Source organism: Equus asinus, chromosome 2 (assembly GCF_041296235.1).
Source record: "Equus asinus isolate D_3611 breed Donkey chromosome 2, EquAss-T2T_v2, whole genome shotgun sequence".
Taxonomy (NCBI): Eukaryota; Metazoa; Chordata; class Mammalia; order Perissodactyla; family Equidae; genus Equus; species Equus asinus.
In genome coordinates this window covers 160,887,856-160,908,470 of record NC_091791.1, presented here as the reverse complement: position 1 = coordinate 160,908,470, position 20,615 = coordinate 160,887,856, and the positions used below count along the sequence as shown (strand labels likewise).

General features: G+C 44.1%; 1 protein-coding gene across 8 annotated transcripts in view; it reads right to left on the bottom strand.

The window, feature by feature from the left end:
* Window positions 1-20,128, bottom strand: part of RYR3 (ryanodine receptor 3) — a 484,911-nt gene extending 464,783 nt beyond the window's left edge. For 7 of the 8 annotated variants that reach the window (XM_070503827.1, XM_070503874.1, XM_070503852.1 and 4 more), the window contains exon 1: window positions 19,703-20,128. In XM_070503827.1, the coding sequence (XP_070359928.1) occupies window positions 19,703-19,753 (51 nt within the window). In that variant the 5' untranslated portion in view covers window positions 19,754-20,128. The remainder of the gene's footprint in view (window positions 1-19,702) is intronic. The other variant, XM_014847298.3, reaches the window with a different exon arrangement.
* Window positions 20,129-20,615: the final 487 nt, after the last annotated feature.

Sequence of the window (20,615 nt, the reverse complement as noted above, 5' to 3'; positions counted from 1 at the left end):
ATGTAACCATCTGATCACTCTGCCTTAAGTAACAACCAGACCTCCATAAACAGCCACTCTCTAGCCCCTGATTATGTATTATTTTTATTCATAGCCTTTGGTACTATATGAAATTATATTTACTCACTATTTATATGCTCATTGTGTGTCTCCCTCACGGCAGCACGAGCTTCGTGAGGGCAGGATCGCTATCTGTCAGGTTCACTGTTATACTCCTAGTGCCTACTGCAGCGCCTGGTACACAGTAGGCACTCAAAAAATACCTGTTGGATACCAGAATAAATGTCATGCTTACTAGAGTACACAGTTCTTCATAAATAAATGTCAGTTACTGTTATTGTGAGAGAATATCAGACCTGGAACGGAACTTAAAAATTATCTAGCCCCATATTCATTTTAGAGATGAATGAGCCAGAGTCGAGGTTTGCAGACCTAGTGGCAGAGCTAAGACCACCTAATGGTGGGTGGGTATTTTTTTAAGAGATAATCCTATAAAAACTAATATTTCACTGCTTTTTAGGTCAAAGTTTAATTCTGTGCAACTATATCCACAAGACTGATGAAGAGCATTGATAACCTCAGGCTGGGTGGCTCTATTCTTACTGCAGCTACAATCAATGCCCCCCTGCTCTTAGCATGTCTAGAATTCCAGTTATTAGTCCACTTACATGAATCAAAGCATTGGAGACATCTTAAAATAAAACTATCTAGGTGTGGTATTGGTCACTCTTTAATACCCTAGCTTAAATTAATTCTTGGAAACAGTAACAAGATACTGATCAGAATCATGATGTGCATGCACTCTTGGGCGGGCAGACTTTGTAAAGAAGACGAGGACAAGTTTAGAGCACAGGATAGCTAGCCTATGAGCAGCAGGCCTGAGTATGTTCAGGAAGGTACAGTCAGTCAGTGGGAGGAAAGCTGGGCAGCTAAAGATGGCTTCCTGGCAACTGTTCCTGTGAGATTATTTCAGGAAGGAGGATACAAAGACAGAGAAAATAAAAACAAAGAAACTCCTCTTTTAGATTTATTTTGTATAAATTCTGGGAATAAACAGAAGGCATGAGGAAGAAGTACAGGTAGGTTTGGTTGGTGAATGGGAGCCCACGGAGCCCATAAAACAGCATACCCCGATAATTTAGGGTCAAAGGAAATGTTACCTTGAGACTGAAGTGAACAAGAATCCCCATGCTGAGATAACTTACTCATGAGATTAACTGGTCAGAATGGTGCCTCCGCAGAGTGTAACATGAATAAAAACTGACCAGCTTGACTTAGGCCCAGAATGCCTCAATCCTGTGTAAGAAGATTGCCTTGAAGGATCCTCAGGGACTTTGTACTTAGATCCAGGATCACTTCCTTTTGTCCATTTGCTCTGCCATCTCGATTTACCAACTGTTGCCCTCCTAACTCCTGACTTTTGGCTCCATTTCCTGGATTCTGATGAATATCTCCATCTTGGCATTACATAGCCACAGACAAGCATCTCTCTGTGCAACAGTCTGCAGTCTCCCGCAACTGGGTACCATTTTGTGGGCTCCTTATACTGGGCATAGACCAGTCCTGTGGGCAGGCATTGAACAAAAAATTGACTATCATTTGTCAGATTATAAGAAACAGATCACATTATGATGGTAAGAAATTTTGATAAGAAGGAATATTGAGAACTTGAGAGTAAGCATTTACTAGTGTGGCTCCAGCTTTTAGTATGTAATGTGTTCCACTGCTTCTGACCAAAATTCACCAATACCTCTCCACACACCAAAATGAGTGAGCCTGATGCAAATATTCTGTCAGAAACATTCATTTTCCTTTGTCACCATCAGTTCTTTACTCATCAAACAGCTTAATGAACTTTAAAACCCTACATAGATAATAGGTTTGAGCCAAGTATATTCTTCTGGTAAATTTGAAGCCTGACTTTCCAATTTTTATATAAACCTTTTGGAACTTTTATTAGCATCACTTATGTCCCTCACTACGTGACTTCCCTAGGGACATAAAAATTTTAGTTTCTTAGGAGATAAAGTTAAATATTTGATGCTAACCTACTAATGGAAACCAGCTTAGAACTACATACCAGCTCTTACTCATATGTAAAATAGAGAAAAAAAATCACCAGCCCATGTGCTTGATACATCCTCCAGAAGCCTCCTTTCAGTCAGGGGAGGAGATGGGAAGGAGAGAGGAGGAGGCAGGAGATAGTCCCCAAGCTGGCAGACCAGACTTGGTGGACAAGTCCAGAAGGGCGACTGATGTTGCTCGGACCTTACGTTTCCTTTCTTTGGAGCCCTGCTGACCTATGATATTATTCCAGGGCTAAACTCTACTTGTACTTGTGGATATTTCCAATGAAAGACTGGAAAAAGAGAGCTAGAAAGGAAGAAAGAGAGAAGCGGCTGAAAACAAGGAAAAGAGAGAGAGAAAAAATCCACAATGTAAAAAAAGTGAATAAAGGAAGAAGAAAACGAGAACACATAAATATGAGAAGGAGGAGGAAAAAAGTAGTCTTATAGGCGTATACATATTTGAATGGATGCTAAGTCTGGGTTTATTAAAAAGCTGCAAAATGACTCAGGGATTTGAATGACAGTATGAGATCCACAAATCAAAGTTCAAGACAATTGCACCACTGTAACATCTGGAAAGGAAGCCTACAGATCAATCATAACTAAAACATGGGAAATACATGTACCCACAGCTGCATATACGTAATGTCATCTAAACCATAAGGAAGCTCTTGATGAAAGCAAAGCGAATATTATTGGGGGCATTAATTTTAATGACCCCATATATATTAGTGATAGATAAGGTGCTTATCTAGAGCATAGCAAAGGACTTTAGACCTGAAGAAAGGAATCTGAGAAAGGATGACTGAAGATCAGGTGAAAGAAAGAAGCTATGATGGATGGCCCTCCTAATTAAGCACATCTACCAGGGAACAAGGGTCAGCTTGAAAAGGGACAAAGCACTCTAGAAAGACAACGGTGTGTGTGGGCAGAGCTGTGAGAACAGCCCACACAGGAGAATCAATGATATACACAGGTGGACACTCAAGGTGGGGTTTAGTTGGAACATGAGGTATCAGGTTTCAAATAAACTTATGTTTCCTCCTGTTTTCTCCATTTCGTTTTATTAGGTCTTCCTATAAATGTTTATTCAGCACATGCTATAGGCTATGCTGGGTTGGCAATTCGGGATACACCAGAAACAACAACAAAAATCCAAAGTCCCTGTCTTAATCTCACACACACAGACCTTTTAAACTTTACAGAAAAGGAGTCATTCCTCATTAGAAACTCACATCGTCTAATTCAGAAGGGAACCTGCAATTTCTGAAGGTGGAGTCTCTTTTTATGAGTAATTAAGTAAGAACACACCATTTGGGGTTCTGAAGTAATACTTGCTGAATATCTAGTCTAAGCAATGAGGTCTTGCAGAAACATTGAATAAAAATTTACACAATGTTATAAACCAATGTGACCTCAGTAAAATAATTTAAAACAAAAATCTCCTCCTAATCTCTTTACTTTTTGTCTGTCTCTCTTCATATCCTTATTGTATTATTTATTTCTCTCTCTGAGAAAATAGCAGAGCAAGCAAAAAGCATAATAATGATCTTAAAAAAAATCATTCATGGGGCCGGCCAGGTAGCACAGTGGTTAAGTTCACACATTCTGCTTCAGCAGCCCGGGGTTCTCCGGTTCAGATCCCGGGTGTGGACCTATGCACTGCTTGTCCAAGCCATGCTGTGGCAGGCATCCCACATATAAAGTAGAGGAAGATGGGCACAGACGTTAGCTCAGGGCCAGTCTTCCTCAGCAAAAAGAGGAAGATTGGCGGCAGATGTTAGCTCAGGGCTAATCTTCCTCAATAAATAAATAATTCAAGAAATCACTGAACCACTGTGTACACAAACACGAGCACCAACAGGAACTGTAAGAATTCAAACCAACTAAATGAAGAAGACCTTGCCCCCAGGGAGCTATTGAGTCTTGTGGAGAAAAGGAGATTCATGCACCATGAAACACAGTTTGGATAACATGATCAAGTACCAGATTATTTAGTTCAGACAACAACAATTAACAATTACTTTCTGGTCATATTCCTCGCTAAATTTCCAGCAAAATTTTCAACAAACAATTGATTTGAATTTTGATCACCTTTTTCCTCACTATTAGGTGTGAGCAAATGGTAGGTCACCAGAGGGCAAGAACTAGCGTTGGGCCTATAAAGTCTATTCCAGAAAGGGTTGCACCACACACACACCACTGTGGCTTTAGGGGGCTCATGTGTCCCATGGACTAGGGATGGCCTGTGGCAGGAGGGCAGGAGCCATAGAGTTTAAGAGTCTGACGTATGCGGGACACTGCTGATACTTAACTTTCATCAGCCAGAGTCCTCAATAAGGCCTTTAATAAGGCCACGGTCCTTCAGTGCAAATCAGTTTCTATTTTCTAGATGTTCTTGGACTATCTACTTCTTTTCCTGTCACCTTAAACCCCTTGGCCTGAGCCAAGGTGAATCATCGTCTAAAGCTATAGAGTAGTTCTCAGTCCATGAAGAAAAGTTCAGGTGCAACGTGAGGCTCTTCTTTCATCTCCATCCCAGGGGCAAGGCCAGTCCCCTGTCAGTGGCAGTTCTCTCTCGCTAACAGTCTCAGACCTCTCAAGTCCAGTCTTTACAGATGCAGTGGCTCAAGTGATCTATATTTGTCCTTAAAAGGCCAACTAGATTCTCAAAGCATCAGATATCCAACTGTGAATTGAAGAAACCAATATAAAAAGCGCCCTTACATAACCTGTATCTATATATTCCACTTTACCAAAACCAAGCAGTACTGATTGAACATAAGTACATCTTTCTCAATCTTTAGAATTAATTGTATTTTTGTTACATAGTTCTCCATTACATAAACAATAAAGGCCAGATCACCTTGATTTGATCCCAAAATAAGTTGCCAGTCTCATCTCCCAATAGTCTTCCATGTACGGAATATGTGCTAGTTTTTATAGTTCCCCGAACATGCTACATACTTTCACACCTCTGAGTTTTATGAGGATCCTTTTGTCAGAAATACACTTTTAAGCCCATTTTTCATCTACCAACATCTTACAGAATTCACCCAGCTCAAATACTCCCTCTCTTCAAATTTTCCCTGACTCCTTAGTCAAAATTAACTATTCCTTCCAGAGGGTGTAACTTTTCCCTTTACTTAACACATTCTTTGTCCTATTTTATTGACAGTTCTTTAAATGTCTCACTCTCTAACTACAAGTTAAGATCCTTGAGAAAAGGATTATGTATTTTGCTCACCTTTAAACCTCTAGTCCCTAGCATAAGCCTTTCACATAGTAAGTACTCAACAAAAGCTTGTCGGACAGATGGATACATAGATAGTGCACAGCATCTCAGCTGCCCTAAAATAAAATAACGGAGGATTGCCAAGGGCCTTTACCTAGCTCCATAATGTAATAATAAATCATAAATGTCTTATGATTCTTTTATAAACATACTAGGTCTGATTTAGCTCAGTAGACATTGAAAAAAAAATACCTTAACAGACTCATATCAGAAAGAAAGAGGAACCTCATCACAGTCTTATCAGGATCCTACAGGAGGAAATCTCAGAAAAAGGTTCAGAAGAAGCTTTAGAACCTGTAGGTTCTAACGGAGGACTGAGACTAGGAAGAAACAGGGATCATATAAAAGTAGAAACAAGCTGACCAACACAAAAGTAACAAAGTACATTTCAAAGCCAAACAAAAATCAATCTCAAATTATCCAATAACTTGAACTATTAATAAAATGGCTTCCCTTCATCTGTAGATATGAATGATGGCCAAGTTTTGCTCCAAACCTGCATGTTCACACACCAGTGCAGGATGCTGGTATCTGCTGCTGGTAGCACTCAAGAATCTCATGGAAATAAAGGAGACATATAGAGTGCTTAGAGGTTTGGTACAGTGTATACGGTACAGATTAGAGATTTTAAAAACACACAGAAATCTTTTACAAGGTAGACTGACATCAAAATAACCTACAGCTTCTCAAATAAGCATCAGTTTGCAAACAGCTAGAAACACAAAAACTACAAAAATATCAAGTCATCTGGGGCCAGCCCCATGCCTGAGTGGTTAAGTTCACATGCTCCACTTCAGCCATCTGGGGTTTGCCGGTTCGGATCCTGGGCACGAATCTAGCACCATTCATCAAACCATGCTGTGGTGGTGTCCCACATCGCAGAACTAGAAGGACTTACAACTAGGATATACAACTATGTGCTGGGGCTTTGAGGAGAGGGAAAAAAAAAGAGAGGAAGATTGGCAACAGATGTTAGCTCAGGGCCAACCTTATCTCACCCAATGCACACCTTTAGGGGCCGGCCCTAGGGCCAAGTGGTTAAGTCCATGCGCTCGGCTTCGGCAGCCCAGGGTTTCTCAGGTTTGGATCCTGGGCGCAGACAAGGCACTGCTCATCAGGCCATGCTGAGGCATTGTCCCACACAGCACAACCAGAAGGATCTACAACTAGACTATACAACTATGTACTGCCGGGCTTTTGGGAGAAGAAGAAGAAGAAAATAAAAGATTGGCAACAGGTGTTAGCTCAGGTGCCAATCTTTAAAAAAAGAAAAGCATACCTTAAAATCAATAGTCATCAAACTGGTATCAATGATATATAGAGCAGACATATATTTCATATACATGGAATTGTCCCATATCCATTTTCTATTCCCATAGGACCTAGAAATGTTCCATAAGGGTGTTTAGTCCTGAGTCAGGCAAACATGGAAGTGATGTCAGAGCGACCCTCATTTCTCAATTTTCACAGCTGACTTCATATAAATCATTGATGTTAGAAACTGAGACACTGGCACCTCTAGCCCCAAGCCTGGATGATTCCTTGATGTGGCTGGGTTTTTATCTTCGTGGCAACACACATTTCACTTACCTCAGTCTCACCAACCATAAGGGCACTGAAAGGAGAACTCAGGCAGAGAGAACTCAGTGAGGCAGGGATGTGAGCTGGAAGGCCAGCCTCTAAGGATTCACTCATTCATTCAAGAACATTCACGGAGACCTACTATGCGCCATGCACCATCCTTAGCACTGAGAATACCACAAAGAGAAAAAAAGACAAAATTCTGTCCCTTGACTTGTAGGAGAGATACAAACAGGATAAGTAAATAAAATACAAAGCAGGTTAGATGGTGATACGTGCCAAAGGTGAAGGAAGGGAGGCAGTGCAGAAAGAGATTTAACATTAGATTCACTCCTCTGTTAATAGAAAACACTGAGTTCCATCTAAGTTGGTATCTACAAAATAAGACTGGGGTAGAAATTACAAAATTAGTGATGCTTGGCCTCTCTGCTCTTTATCCTTATCCTTTAGGTGTCATCCCTCTCTTTTTTTTAATGCACCCTCTCATCTCCTATTTCTCTAGGAGATCCAGCGTAATTATTATGGAATTGAACCTGCCACTCTCCTAGGGACTGTTCCTTCCTTATCTTTCGACCCCAAATGCCACATTTCCAGACCAAGGTTTTATTCCTAGATAATCTGATAATCCAAGAGGAGGTACATCAACATCTAAATCCACTCCCTCATCCCCAGACAATACATTCGCCTTGGAGACAATGCCTTCATCCAAAGGAATATCTTGAATGTCAGGAATTCCACGCACCCTGTCATACAGTGGGAGAGAAGTCTGGGGCAAAGGGCTCATATCCTCCCCAATGACATATTACACCCAACCTATGGGCTAGAGAGAGAGTAACCCTAAGTGTCTTTTACCCTAAAACCCAAATAAACCTACTTTTAAATTTTGATTTCGGGAGTTTAGACTAGATCTGGGAGCCTCTTCTAGCCTTGTGAGATATTTGCCTTCTTATGTGTGTTCTGGAGGCCTCACCAGGACGTGAACATGAGTGACATGTACTTAGCAGAGCCAGAGACCGAGCAAAGCCCTGGCATCAGTCAACGTGTCTGTCATCACCCACCAAACAGCTGGGAGTCAGGCACAGGTTCCTGTTATTTGGTACCAGCACAATTTGGGACTGCAACATTCATGTGTTCAGAAAATCAAGCACGAACACACGCACACCCACAGGTTTTCATTTGGCTAAGGCTTCTAGGGAGCAGGTGGGAGAGCTATTTAGATTTTTTTCCAATTAATTGAGTTAGAAATTGTAGTAAATAAACAGTTTAAGTATATCTTCTACCCCCTAAACAGTTCCCATATCACTGAAGAGCAGCTGCGTCAGGACCCCAGGTGGCTCGGAGAAGCATAAGCTGAACATGGCTGCTGGGGCCCTGGCAAAGGGAATCCCCAGTCATTGGGGAGTAGGATCCATCATTAAAATATGTATATATCACCGCATCTAATGTAGCACAGAAGAGAAAATATGCATAGTATGAGTCAGGTACTGTGTTCATGACAGCTCTACAGACACTACCCCATTTAATTATCTCAACAGCCACATGAAAAGTTATTAATATTCCCATTTTAGAGATGAGGAAACTGTCAGGGTCTCACAGCTTGCGAATGATGAATCTAGAATTCACACCCAGGTCTGTCTTACTTTAAGCTCTTCACTACTCTCTCGTCAGAGACTACATGTGGTAATGGTGTTGACAACGATGACAATGATGATAATGGCGATCTGATAATAGTATGTGGTACCAGAGAAACAATCAACTTTAAGGTTGATAACAGGAGAGAACTAGGACATTTAATTAAAAAATTTTAAAAAGATTGGTCTGGCTAGGCAAAATTTATACTAATTATAGTCATTTATGTGAATTGTGTACAATTATGCCTAATTATGAATCAGTACAATAATATTTACATACAAAAATAAATGTGTCATAATAACTTTGATCTAAAATTGATTGGATTAGAATAGTGAGTTCTCTGTATGTGTAATCAGACTTCACTGTTGCCCAGATTCTAATATGCATGTGTGACATCTTTACAGCATTTTATACTTTATGAAGTATGCTTTCTCTGGACATTCTGAGTGCCAGCCATCTGATAAGATGTTGGGGAACGAGGAAGCTAATAGTGATAAAATAGGGCCTTGCTCTGGAGAACCTTAGGGTCTGGTCATTTCATCCTAACTCCTCCCTGAGAATTAGTTATGATTTTCACCATTCTATAGATTAGGAAACTGAGACTGGAACAAATGAAATAGCTCATCTATATAGTTTTCTATTCACAACTAAAAAAGTAAAATTTACTGCTAGTTAGTAAAACACTCAGATTCAGCACGAAAAGAAATCTCCTCCCTCCTTTAAGGAAGTCAAAAGCCCACCTATTCTCTATTATTTGGGAAAATCTCACCTTAATTTTTTTAAATTAAATTTCCCATCCACTTAGCCCAGTTAAGCTTTGAGCTGTTGGCACCAGTTTTACGAGTGAAAATAAAGAGCCAATTAGGGTGAATAACCTAATCAAAAACAAGGCGCCATCGCCATTGGCCAGCCCACGTGCCTAGACTTCCTCTACACCTGTCACTCCTCAAGCTGCAGAGTATTTTAACTAGGTAAGCATCTACTCTCATCCAGGGAAGGGAAAATTCTTAATAAGGATTAAATAAACAACATTATCCAATTTGATTCCATGGAATGCAGAAGGAAAAAAAGATGGGAACAATGTTTGGTAGAGAGGAGGGAGTAGGAATCAGAAGCTTGGGACCCCTCAGAGGAGAGGGCACTAAAAGAAACAAGCTTTATTTTAGGTTCATGCTTCGCATCCACAGACATAAGAAGGGATCAGAGAAGGTGATAGCCAGATCTTTACCATGGGATGACCTTGTGCTGTTGAAAATACAGTGAATTTCCAGAAAGGCAAATTTCCATATTCAAAACATAGGTAGAAAAAGAATCTCCCCAAATCAAGGACAAGTTGTTTGTGTTTAGGATTCTCCCAACCATGCTGCCCATCTATTGACATGGGTAATTAAAAATTGCCAGAGGAAAAGTCAACGAGCATCTGCATCAAGAGGTTTTGCAAAGTAGACGCTCTGAGAACTGGCCCATCAATCTGTGCTCCTGAGGCTATGTCCATTTCAGGCTCATTTCCATTCACAAGGCCTGGTCATATTATCGTTAAGCAGAATGTCAGGAATCAAAGCCACGGAATAATCACAGGGTATTGTCCTTTTGTATTTTTCACCTATAAAATGAATGTGCAATGATATTTGGAGTATCTAGTGTGACTAATGTCACTGTTTACACTGTTTGTTGAGACAATATTAATTGCTAATATTTATTGAGGACTTACTATATGTTGGGCACTCTTCCAAGCACCTTACATGGATTAACTCATTTAATCCTCACAACAACCCTTTGAGACAAGCACTATTTTTACTCTCATTTAACAGATGAGGCAATAGGCACAGAAGTTAAGAAACTCCTCCAAAGTCATACATTTTAATAAAAAAAATTTTGTACCCCACAAGTATGGAAAATTTAAATTAATTGTTATAAATTCATCTGAAGGACTGACATACTTGCTACCTCAAAACAAGACTGAGCTCCCTGTTGATCCTCAGCTGGTGGAGGCATCGAACATTAAGATGTCTTATTCATCTATGGAACTCCCAGTCGCCTGTCAAGGCCAGGCATAGCATAGCTGGTCAACAAATGTTGAATGGATACCTTGCTTACGTTAAATTTCATGATATCTATACCTATATGACAATTTTCAAGGGTGTTTAAATGCTAGTACAACCTGAATTCATTTTGATGACCAAGTATATCATTTATTAAGCCTATTAATCTGTCTGCCCACCAATCTCTCTCTTAGACACTGTGATAAATGACACACCATCTTTTATGTTGACATTTTCATCCAAAGACCTCGATATGTATTGTGAGCCTGATCCTACTCATAAAAATAGTCACTCATTCTAGGGAGCACATTCACCCAGAATCTGAGAGTTCATCCATGGCTGCGAGCTGGCAGGAAGCTCAGAATGCTGCTACAGATGTGTTTTGCTTGGCTGGCAGTGTTTAAGCATTTCCTTATTTGAATGTGTAGATCAGGCCCACCTCTCTTTGCCAATAAAGTCTGATTCACACATTTAGTTGCCTGGCCCCCAAAGTGTTTCAGTTTGTGAGCCCTCTGATCAACAGGTACCTAGGGATTTGGAGAAGACTGAATTGAAGACCTTGTGTTCTTGCAGTTTATCACGTACGGCTATTGCTTTAGGCTAATAGGAAATTTTTCAGGCAATGGGGCAACTAAACAACTTTCACTCCAATCTACTCCCTCAATATACACATACCTAATTCTCCTGATGGAGACTCAGAGCCTCTTCACTCATATTTTCAAGGCATCCCTGAGATACAATCATCATTACTATGTCTTTATAAATGGATGAACCAAAACGCGAAAAGGGCAGACAATCCTTCAGATATCTGGCGATAAAAATGCCACCGAACTGAGCAAATGTTTTAGCTCTGAGTTTACCCACTTGACTGGCATGTTCTCTGTTATGTTTTTCATTTTAAAATCCCTCTTGCAAAGAAATGAGATTTGTTCAAGACATCACTATGGTTTATTCTTGGACTCCTCCTTTCTAACCACCTGGAGAAGAGAGGACAACTTGGAGGTGAACAATAGCTATGTGTCCTGGATGATAGAGATGAAGGGGGTATGAGGGGCTCACACTCCTCCAGGAGTAGCTGCCCCATTTTGATTTGACTTCTCAGATTCTGCTTTTGGTTCAGTGTAGAGCTGTGGCCAAGTGGATCCCTCTTACCGCCCTAGCATTATTACAGTCTGGATCTGGTCCATGGCACAGAGTGCAGCAGTTCCAACCGATACTTCTTACACTGTGGACATTTATGTGCCACAGATGGAGAACTTTCCATTTCTTTGCTGTAGTCCCACTGACTAGCTCTCTCTGCCCTGGTGCATTAGAGAACTCAGCGGTGAAATTATTAGAGAGTAAATGCCCAGCCCTGACAATAGCCTGTTGAGAAGCATGTAGCTTCCAGTAAGAGCCTTTCCTATTTGCTCGTTGAGGGATACACAGCTCTCTTTAGCATTCTCCCTTTTTTGCTGTAGGAATTGTTATAAGTTGGATCGCAGACTCTGGAGCATTTGCTTGGGATGGAGATGAGTAATACAACAAACATGATAACCGATAATGGAGTTTTGTTGCTTGAACACTTTGCCACTCCAGGAAGGCGGCATCTTAGATCTCACTTTGACGAAGAGTCACTGGATCTTATAAAAATCTCAGACTTTCTTTTTTTAACTGTTATCTCTGATTCTGAATTATCTGAAACAAAGTATTTATTAGCACCAGTCCTGGCTGCAAATAGTGCTCTTCCTAATGCCTGAGATGAGGTTGGCCACGTCTTCCACGTAGCTCAAGACTTCTTCTCCTCGGATAAAAGGTCGTAAGTAGATAAAGATGGAGTCTCTGTCCCACGAGCCCCAGAACCCGGACTTCTGTGCCCTGATGCTTCCTTTGCTCACTCAGGGTCCTCCAAGCACCAGCGCAACGCTCACTCAGGGTCCTCCAAGCACCAGTGCAACGCTCACTCAGGCTTACCCCTCTCAGTAATGCTCCCAAGTGCTCTCATCTTTCACCAGTCCAATTCCTATTCCCACAGGAACTAGCTCTGCTCAGTTGTTAATGATGCTAATCATTAATGGTACCTGCTGAGCTAACAATTTTGCATTTTAGTATTTTGATAGAGGGAATTTCTTGAGTCAATGCCTTATCCCAAAGGCAGACCAAGGAGAAAGAGAGCCTTCTGTGACACTGACACCAGCCCAGATTTTTACTTTTACACTTTCTTTAAAACTGTGCTGCCTTGCTCATCACACTGGCTGGTTCCTATAGTGCAAAACTTCATATAAACTGAACTCAGTAGAAAAACTGTTGATGGCCTGTAAGATTCTGCACAGGCAGCAGCAGCTCTGTCTCCGGAGCTCTCGTCTGCCTCCTTTGCACTCTTAAAGGAAGATGCAGCAAGCAGCTGTCACCCCAGAGGGGACAGCCATGGTTCATATTGAGTGAAATTTCTGAATCTCTTTGTAATCTGATTTTAGGATATAATATTTGCTTTCCTTCTTCTTGGGTGCTGCATCCAATACAAATAAGACCTCCTCAAATAGACAAGCCTGTGTGGGGGCTAGGAGACTCGAAATCAATGAGGAACTCCCTGTCCAAGGAGGTGGAAGGTGAAAGAAAGAGAAAAAAACCCCAGAATACCGGGGCCTGGTACCTCAGTGTTTCCTACCTGTAAGGCCATGTCCTGCCTAAAAGGACAATACCCCAGCGTATTCCTGTAGAATCAGCAATGTGCTCTGAGCTAGAGAAGGGAAGAGGTGCATTTGAGGAGAGGAGACACGGCTCTTTTATTTTTGCATACTGCATCATCAGTCTCGGAGCTGATCTGAACTTTGTTTCCTAACAATCAGGAATTAGAAATGACAAAGGAGGAAAAAAAATCATCTTGGCACCTCACAAGGCCCATCTCTATAGCAAGATCAGGGCTCAGGTGCCAGTACTTTTTCTTCCTTGTCTCTGAACTGAAGAGACGCTATGACGGCAAAACTCACTGAAGCAAGGGAAGCTGCAGTGGCTGGAAACGTCTTTGTCCCTAAAAGACCCCACTGGCTTCCAAAGAAGAAGATGGCCGAGAGGACACCAGCCTGAGGCTCTGAAGACCCAACTTGGCTCCCTGGGGACAAGTGGTGTCCTGCAGGCTCAGCATTGGCTGAGCTCCCACCACGAAAGCATCTGCTTCATCCAGGTGCGCCAAGAGGAACTTTGCAAAGGTCCTGACTCCCCAGAAAGACATGACTGAAACAGCAAAATCCCTCGGAGGAAAAGCAGGGTTGGCTTTACAGGAAACCTGGTCCCAGTACTCTGTGGGAAAAGAATGGGCTCATGAAAGAAACAGGAGGGAGGAAACAGGAAGGAGAGCTTTGAAAGGAAGAGGTATGGGATTCAATAAGAAAAGGTAGTCCTCTGGGAAGGAGTAGCTTTGGTAATTTTCTGGGAAGACGAAAAAGAACTCTGAATGTTCTATTTGGTGTCTGGAATCCTGGGGTCCTATCTGGCCTTTTGAAGGCTATTGCACCAATTGAATGGCCTTTTAGTCAAATAATTGAGAAAAGTTGGCATTTGCCTTAGTCAAGCACTTTCCCAGATATACTGGGGCTGGACCAGCACTGGAGATGGTCTAACAACTCCAGGTTGGAGATAAGAACCTGTGACAGAGACCGTATCAGAGAAAGGGGGAATGGGGTGCTTTTTCAACCACAAGATCCAGTCATAAGCAGGGTTGATTTCCTAGTGCAGGAGATACACAATGATAATGCCCTAGGATACATACCCTCTTCTCTCATTTGGGGTATTGTTGGAATTTCTGCTGCCTCTCACCGCACTTCTGTGAAGCTGCAGAAGCAGGCGCTATCTCCATACAGCAGAAGAACAAAACCTCAATTTTCTTAAGTGAGTCATTCAAGGTCACAGTGAGACGGGGCTAGAAATTAGAATTCCTGCCTCTAAGTTCAATTTTTTAAATTACATCATTCCACTCCAACTGGATAAATCTAGTATTAAGGGTAGCTTAAAGAAAAAGTTAATATAGAAGGGTTTATATGAGTGTAGAATTGTGGGAAATGAACTAAAGCATTGGCTTCTGAAGATGCAGGACTTCCTGGGCCTACACAAGAGATTGGTAAGAATCATTCACGAGGATGCCAAGTCAATTAGAAACGATGGAGCCAACGGCTTCAAAACGAAAAGCTCTTGAAGTAGTAGGGTAAAGGAAAAGTCAAATTATGAAATAACAAATCGTTCCCAGGAAGAAGTGAAAAGAAACGATCATAAAACAAGCAAAAGAGGCAAATAAAGACAGATACACATACTAAGACCTCTTTAAATACAAATCCTTCAAAAGTAATTATCAGAGTATTTTGCTCTCCAGGTAAGTTCTTCCCACTCTTTCTATTTCAACATTTTTTTTCCTCAGATCAACCCTAAGGAATCTGAGGAATATATTTGTTTTGCCTGTAAATCAATATTGGAAAAAGGACAAAGAATTGTTAAAAAATGAATTTCAATTAACTGTCCTCGTCCTGGTTAACAATCATATTAGCGTAAGAAAAAGTATGCACGAACATCAGACGCACCTTCTTCAACTGCAGACCTGTTCTGGTCTCCCTTGTCTTACAGTGGGCTACAACACATTCCAAACATTTCCAAGTTCACGGTCACCATCACCTCCTTCTCCTGGAGCTCAGCAGCTTAAAATCCCTCAAGACAACCCTGGTCACAGGTAATCAGTACCTTGGGTGATATAAGACAACACCCCCTGGTGCTGATGCAGCCTTCCTGACACAAGTTAACTTCTTTGCAAGAAGGACTTAGCTTCCCTCCCACATCCACCTGGGGCATTTCCCTGGACAGGAGAGGATATTGGGTGTCCAGCACTTTAATAAGCTCGGCTCTGAGAAGCCAAGGGATAAAAGACTGAGAAAGTAAGAAGCGACATTGGGAGGCTCAGAGTGTGGGAATACTCTGAGTTTTGTCACTTTAACCATCAAACCCAATGTAGCAGGAGAGCCCAGCCCAACTCCCCACAACACACACCAGGGTATCTGGGGTCTGCATTCTAACACTCCCTCTATCACTACTTACTGCCACCCTGAGCCACTGTGAAGAAGTCACCGGCGTCCACCTCTGCCCCATACCTCCTCAAAGAAAAGCTACCAAAATCACAACACCGGCATCACACAGCTGTTATGTAAATGGGTTCTGCTGAGGGGAGAAGCAGGTAGAAATCTATATACACCACCAAGTGAAAGTTTACTGTCATCCCAACCTGGGACAATGTGCTCCAGAGGGACGTGAGCTCACATTAGTGCCACAGCTCCAATTCAAGGATTTGTCCTAGTCCCCTTGCAGAGAGGAACCCAAGACAATGGAAGCAATCTTGATTCTCAGCTCAAGTGTGTTCTCTGGTCCCTTGAGAGGCACAAATTTAGACGAAGGAGGACAACTTTCTATCAGGAGGGCCAAAGTAGGCACCTATGACCAATCTTTCATTGAAACATAGAAACGAATGTCTGTCTCACTTTGAGCTCTGTTTCAATTAACTTTGTGGTAGAGAGGAGGTTGGCAAGGAGAAGGCTGTGGTATTTTAAAAACAATAAGCTGAGGCTTGGAGGTTCTTCTTTCTTTCTTTCCTTTTTAATGGATACTGTAGTCTAAGGGAAAAAAATCGGAGTGAGAACACATCTTCTCCCTGGCACTCTCAAAGTGTGATGTGGTGCCAGCCGCTCCACCAACTGTCTGGAGACAGGGTGATTGTCACTCCTCTCTGTAACTTCTTGCTTTCAGCTCTGGGTGGCTGGCAGGTTTATCTGCTTCTGAGCAGCTTCAGAGCCACGTCAGTGACACTGGCTACGTCAGCAAGAGCAATCGGAAGGTAGGACGATGCCACTGCCAGCAGCAGTGGGAGGGAAAATTTTAGGCTTAAAGAAAATTCTTACGTCTAGCTGTCTGACTGACTCTCTCATTGACTTAAATGACTGCCAGTGATTTCAGAAGGCCAGAAGAGGATATGTAGTTTTACACAGCCATTTGAACGTTTGGGGTACAGGAGCATTTAGTTAACATAATGTGCTTACACTTCCAAACCCCTTGTGTAGGTCCTGCCCACTGCTCAGGAGAGGGTGGGCTTCAAATGCATCAGAGGATGCAACCAAGAGGAACATCACCACCTAGCAAGTGTCGAAAGCCCCCATGCGCACACTAAGAGGGGTTACTGCAGTAATTCTGGCCCATTTCACGTCACCCATAGTTCTAGCTGCTTTCATTTTTGTCGGTATCATACTAAACAGGACACCAAAACCACCAACAATCTGACGAGGATCCTCAACACAATGCTATTCGATGGTCTATTTTTAAAAAGTAGGTTTAAAAGCCTCTCTTCTTTGGAATGGGAACCCACTAAAGTTCACGGCTGCAAAGACAGGATTCTATTCCATCGTCAAATATCAACCACCTTCTGGTCCAGGACCATGTTACAGTGCAGAGGCTTTAGATGACTCACATACAGCCAAAATGCTTTAAAAGGTATTGTTTTGGGAAAAGAAAGAAATCCTAAGGTAAAAGTAGATGAGGAAGTTCAAACTGAAATAACTTCTCCAACCGAGAGATATTCAAAGGTGAGAAAACCCTGCTACCAGCACAGCCCCATGATTCCCGACTCCCCTAAAAGCAGCAAGATCAAGTCAAAATTTTGTACAGATCAAAAACTTAGGGTGATCAAGTTCAAAGAAATAACTTTGTCTAATTCATGGATATAGAGGGAGAGTGTCAGATCCAGAAAGCAGCAGATCTCATCTCAGTATAATCTTAAGACTATAACCTCCAGAGTAATGCTCAATGCCAGGCTCTGGGGGGAATTTAACGTAAAATTCTGTGATGACAATTATCAGTGACTTGCTGGACAACCCTGGCCAAGTCACTTGATTTCCTGTGCCTCAGTTTCATCACCTATTCTTTCCCCAATAAGCCAAAGATGAAGTTAAGCTGCTTCACGGAGTGACACAGAAACTCACCTAAAAAATACTTATGGTGATACTAGCAGGAAGAGAATCAATAATGCCACATTTGGAGTCCCTTGTCCCCATGGTTACTTCCAGCTCTCCGTTGAAACCGTAACTGATACGCAGTACCTCTGCAACAGAGATTCTTAACCTGGGTCCTTGAACTCCACAGGGGGCCATGGCTAGGCTGTAAAAGGAGCCCACTGGCTCTGATCTCTTGGGCAGGACAACCATGACACAAACAGTTAAAGAACCACTGCTCTGCAGTAATCCTTGGTTACAGTTGTACCAAAAAAAAAAACAAAAAAACAGTTACACTGCCTGATGGAGAAGAAAAGTCAGGGAAGGTGGCCACAGAAACCAAGAGAAACACATAGGATGGGAATCTCAAGGAAACCACCATGATTTCACCTTGACTTTCTGGGTCATCTATTCATCACTGACCCTATCTGTCAAAAGGTAATTCCTTCAAACAACAATGCCTAGAAGACTATTAATAATAAGCAGAAGAAATGACTGGTTGAGAAGGGCACAGGGTGGGGAGGACTCGAGATGCCACCCATCCAATATTGAAGAGACCTGTTGGAAGAAAAGCCTAGGGGTTCCACAGCGCTTTGTGGGGAACCAGCAGCTTTACAACCAAAAGGGCTGTAACAAGTGGTAACTGTGGCGCCATCTTGTGCGCTGTGTGGGAGATGAGGATGGGGTCTGGGTCTGCAGATCAGACCCAGGATGAAGGGGACAGATAATTCCGTAGTATCAGAAGGCAGTGTCAGAAGGGTGGTGGGTCCTTCCATAGCTCCCAAATGAAACCCAAGTCCCAGCTCTACAGAGGAACCATGTTTGGAAAAGAAACTAAAGGGATAAGAAAGCACTTCAAAAGGAAGCGGGAATGGTCCAAACGATGGACAAGAACTAAGTTGTGATCTTCAGAGACCAGGTCAGAAGGGCTCACTTAAAGAGAAGGAGAGAGGAAGAGGGAGTGAAACAATTTCATTCTAATTCCTGAGAGCTAGACAGTGCATATAAAATGATCTAACACTTATAGAGCAATTTACAGTTTACAAAACATTATGACATTCACTACTTCATCTAATCCTTATCACCCTGAAACGCTAGTTATATTTTCTCCCCTTTATACATGAGGAAACTGAGGTTAGGAAGGGCGGATTATGCGACTTGCTCAAGGTCACCTGGCTGAAAACAGAGCTGGGACGCACCCCAATGCCCCCCACCCCTCCTGGTTATCGTCCACCTTTTAAGGCTTTATGTTAACTCCTAAGGGGCAAGGTTGATGTAGCTACAACAGACTCCCCATGCCCGTCCTACCCCTTCCCCTCCCCAACCCCCGCCACTACTCATAAAATCTGGGGCGGAGCAGCGCCCTCCGGTGCCAGGGAGGGGACCTGAGTGACGCGGATCCACAGACCGGGGTTTCCCTGTCCTGCGGAGCTCGGGAGAGCCGGCACCAGAAGCCATGGCTCTTACACTCGGGGCAGTCAAGTAACGCTCCAGCAGCAGTTGCCAGCTTGGGGCTTAACGTGCGAGGGGCAGCGCTGCTGAATTCCCTTCCGAGCGATCCCAGGACTGGGACCGAGCGCCCGCGCCCGCTTCTCGTCCTGGGCTCCCCACGCTCGCCCCCGGCCCGCTGGTTCCTTCTGGCGGTTCCCAAGTGCACGGGGGCGCCTCGGAGGAGTCAGGGGGCTAGGGTGGAGTGTTGGGGATGAAAGAGCGGATCGACTCTGGGGCGCGATCTTCCACTTCTGATCCTCCTGTCAGGGAGACCACGAGCAAACCCTGGCTGGAAGTTTGGGCATCAAGGGTTTCGGATCAAGTACCAAGTTGCCCAGAGAGCGGTAGAGGTGGAGGTGGAGGTCTGGGGTGGGGGTGGCGGTAGGGGAAGAAGGGACAGGCAGGAGAAGGTGCCCCTTCCCACGCAGCCCCTCGCGGCCCCGCGAGTGGGTGACCGGTCCGCCTCTGCAGCCCGCGGGTGCGGAGAACGCGCCGGGCACCGGGCATCGGACACCGCGGCGCAGCGCAGCCCTTCTTCGCCCGGCTCCGCGCTCCTTCCCACCTGCCCGCCGCCTCGCCCCCGCCGCGGAGACTCACAGTCCGCAGGAACTGGATCTCGTCCTCGCCTCCTTCTCCCCCTTCGGCCATGGCTCCCGAGGCGTCGGCGGTGCCCCAGCCTCCGGCGCCTCTGCCTCCTCCGGCAGCCGCTCGGCGTGCGCTGGCGGCTGCTGCGCTCCTTCTCCTCTTCCTCCTCTTCCTCCTCCTCCTCCTCCGGCTCCTGGCTCAGCCTCAGCCGCGCCGAGCTAATCCCCGACCATATAGGGAGCTGGGCTAACACTCCACTGCACTGCAGAGCGCCAACGCCAACCAAGCAGCCCGCCTACCCCTCTCTCCTCTCGCCCCAGCCAAGTGCGCGGCGGCCGCCCGCCCCGCCGAGAGCGCAGCGCCGGGCGCGCCGAGCGGGCGGGGGCGACGCGGAGCCCCGGGCGGCTGTCGTGGGGCCTCCCCCGCAGCGCACCGCAGCGCCCCGCACGGCGCCGCACACTCAGCGGAGGCGCGCGCCCCGCGGCGACAAGAGGGTGCCCCTTACCCTGCTCCGATTCCGAAACAAAGCCCAGTTGCTTAGGTCCAGTGTGCGGAGACTGGGCACTAACCCTCTCTATTTGCCCACTTTGCCCTCGTGTGTGTGTGTGTGTGTGTGTGTGTGTGTGTGTGTGTGTGTGTGTGTGTGTGTGGTGGACTTGAATGACTTGCTCCGACCCTAGTGCTTTGTTCGGACTCCGAGGCGCGGAAGGCTGGGAGGGGTGTCCCTTGGTCTTCAAGCAGCAGGGAGAAAACGGTGCGGTGAGGGTGTCCATCCATTCATAACAAAGTTTGCAACTCCCTCCATAGCCCTTTCTGCACCTTAAGAGAACCCCTTCAAAATCCAGTCAGTCCATTTTACCAAACCCCTCTATTGTCCGTTGTTGCTGAACAAAATAACTTCTCTCTGTACCTTAGGAAGCCTCCC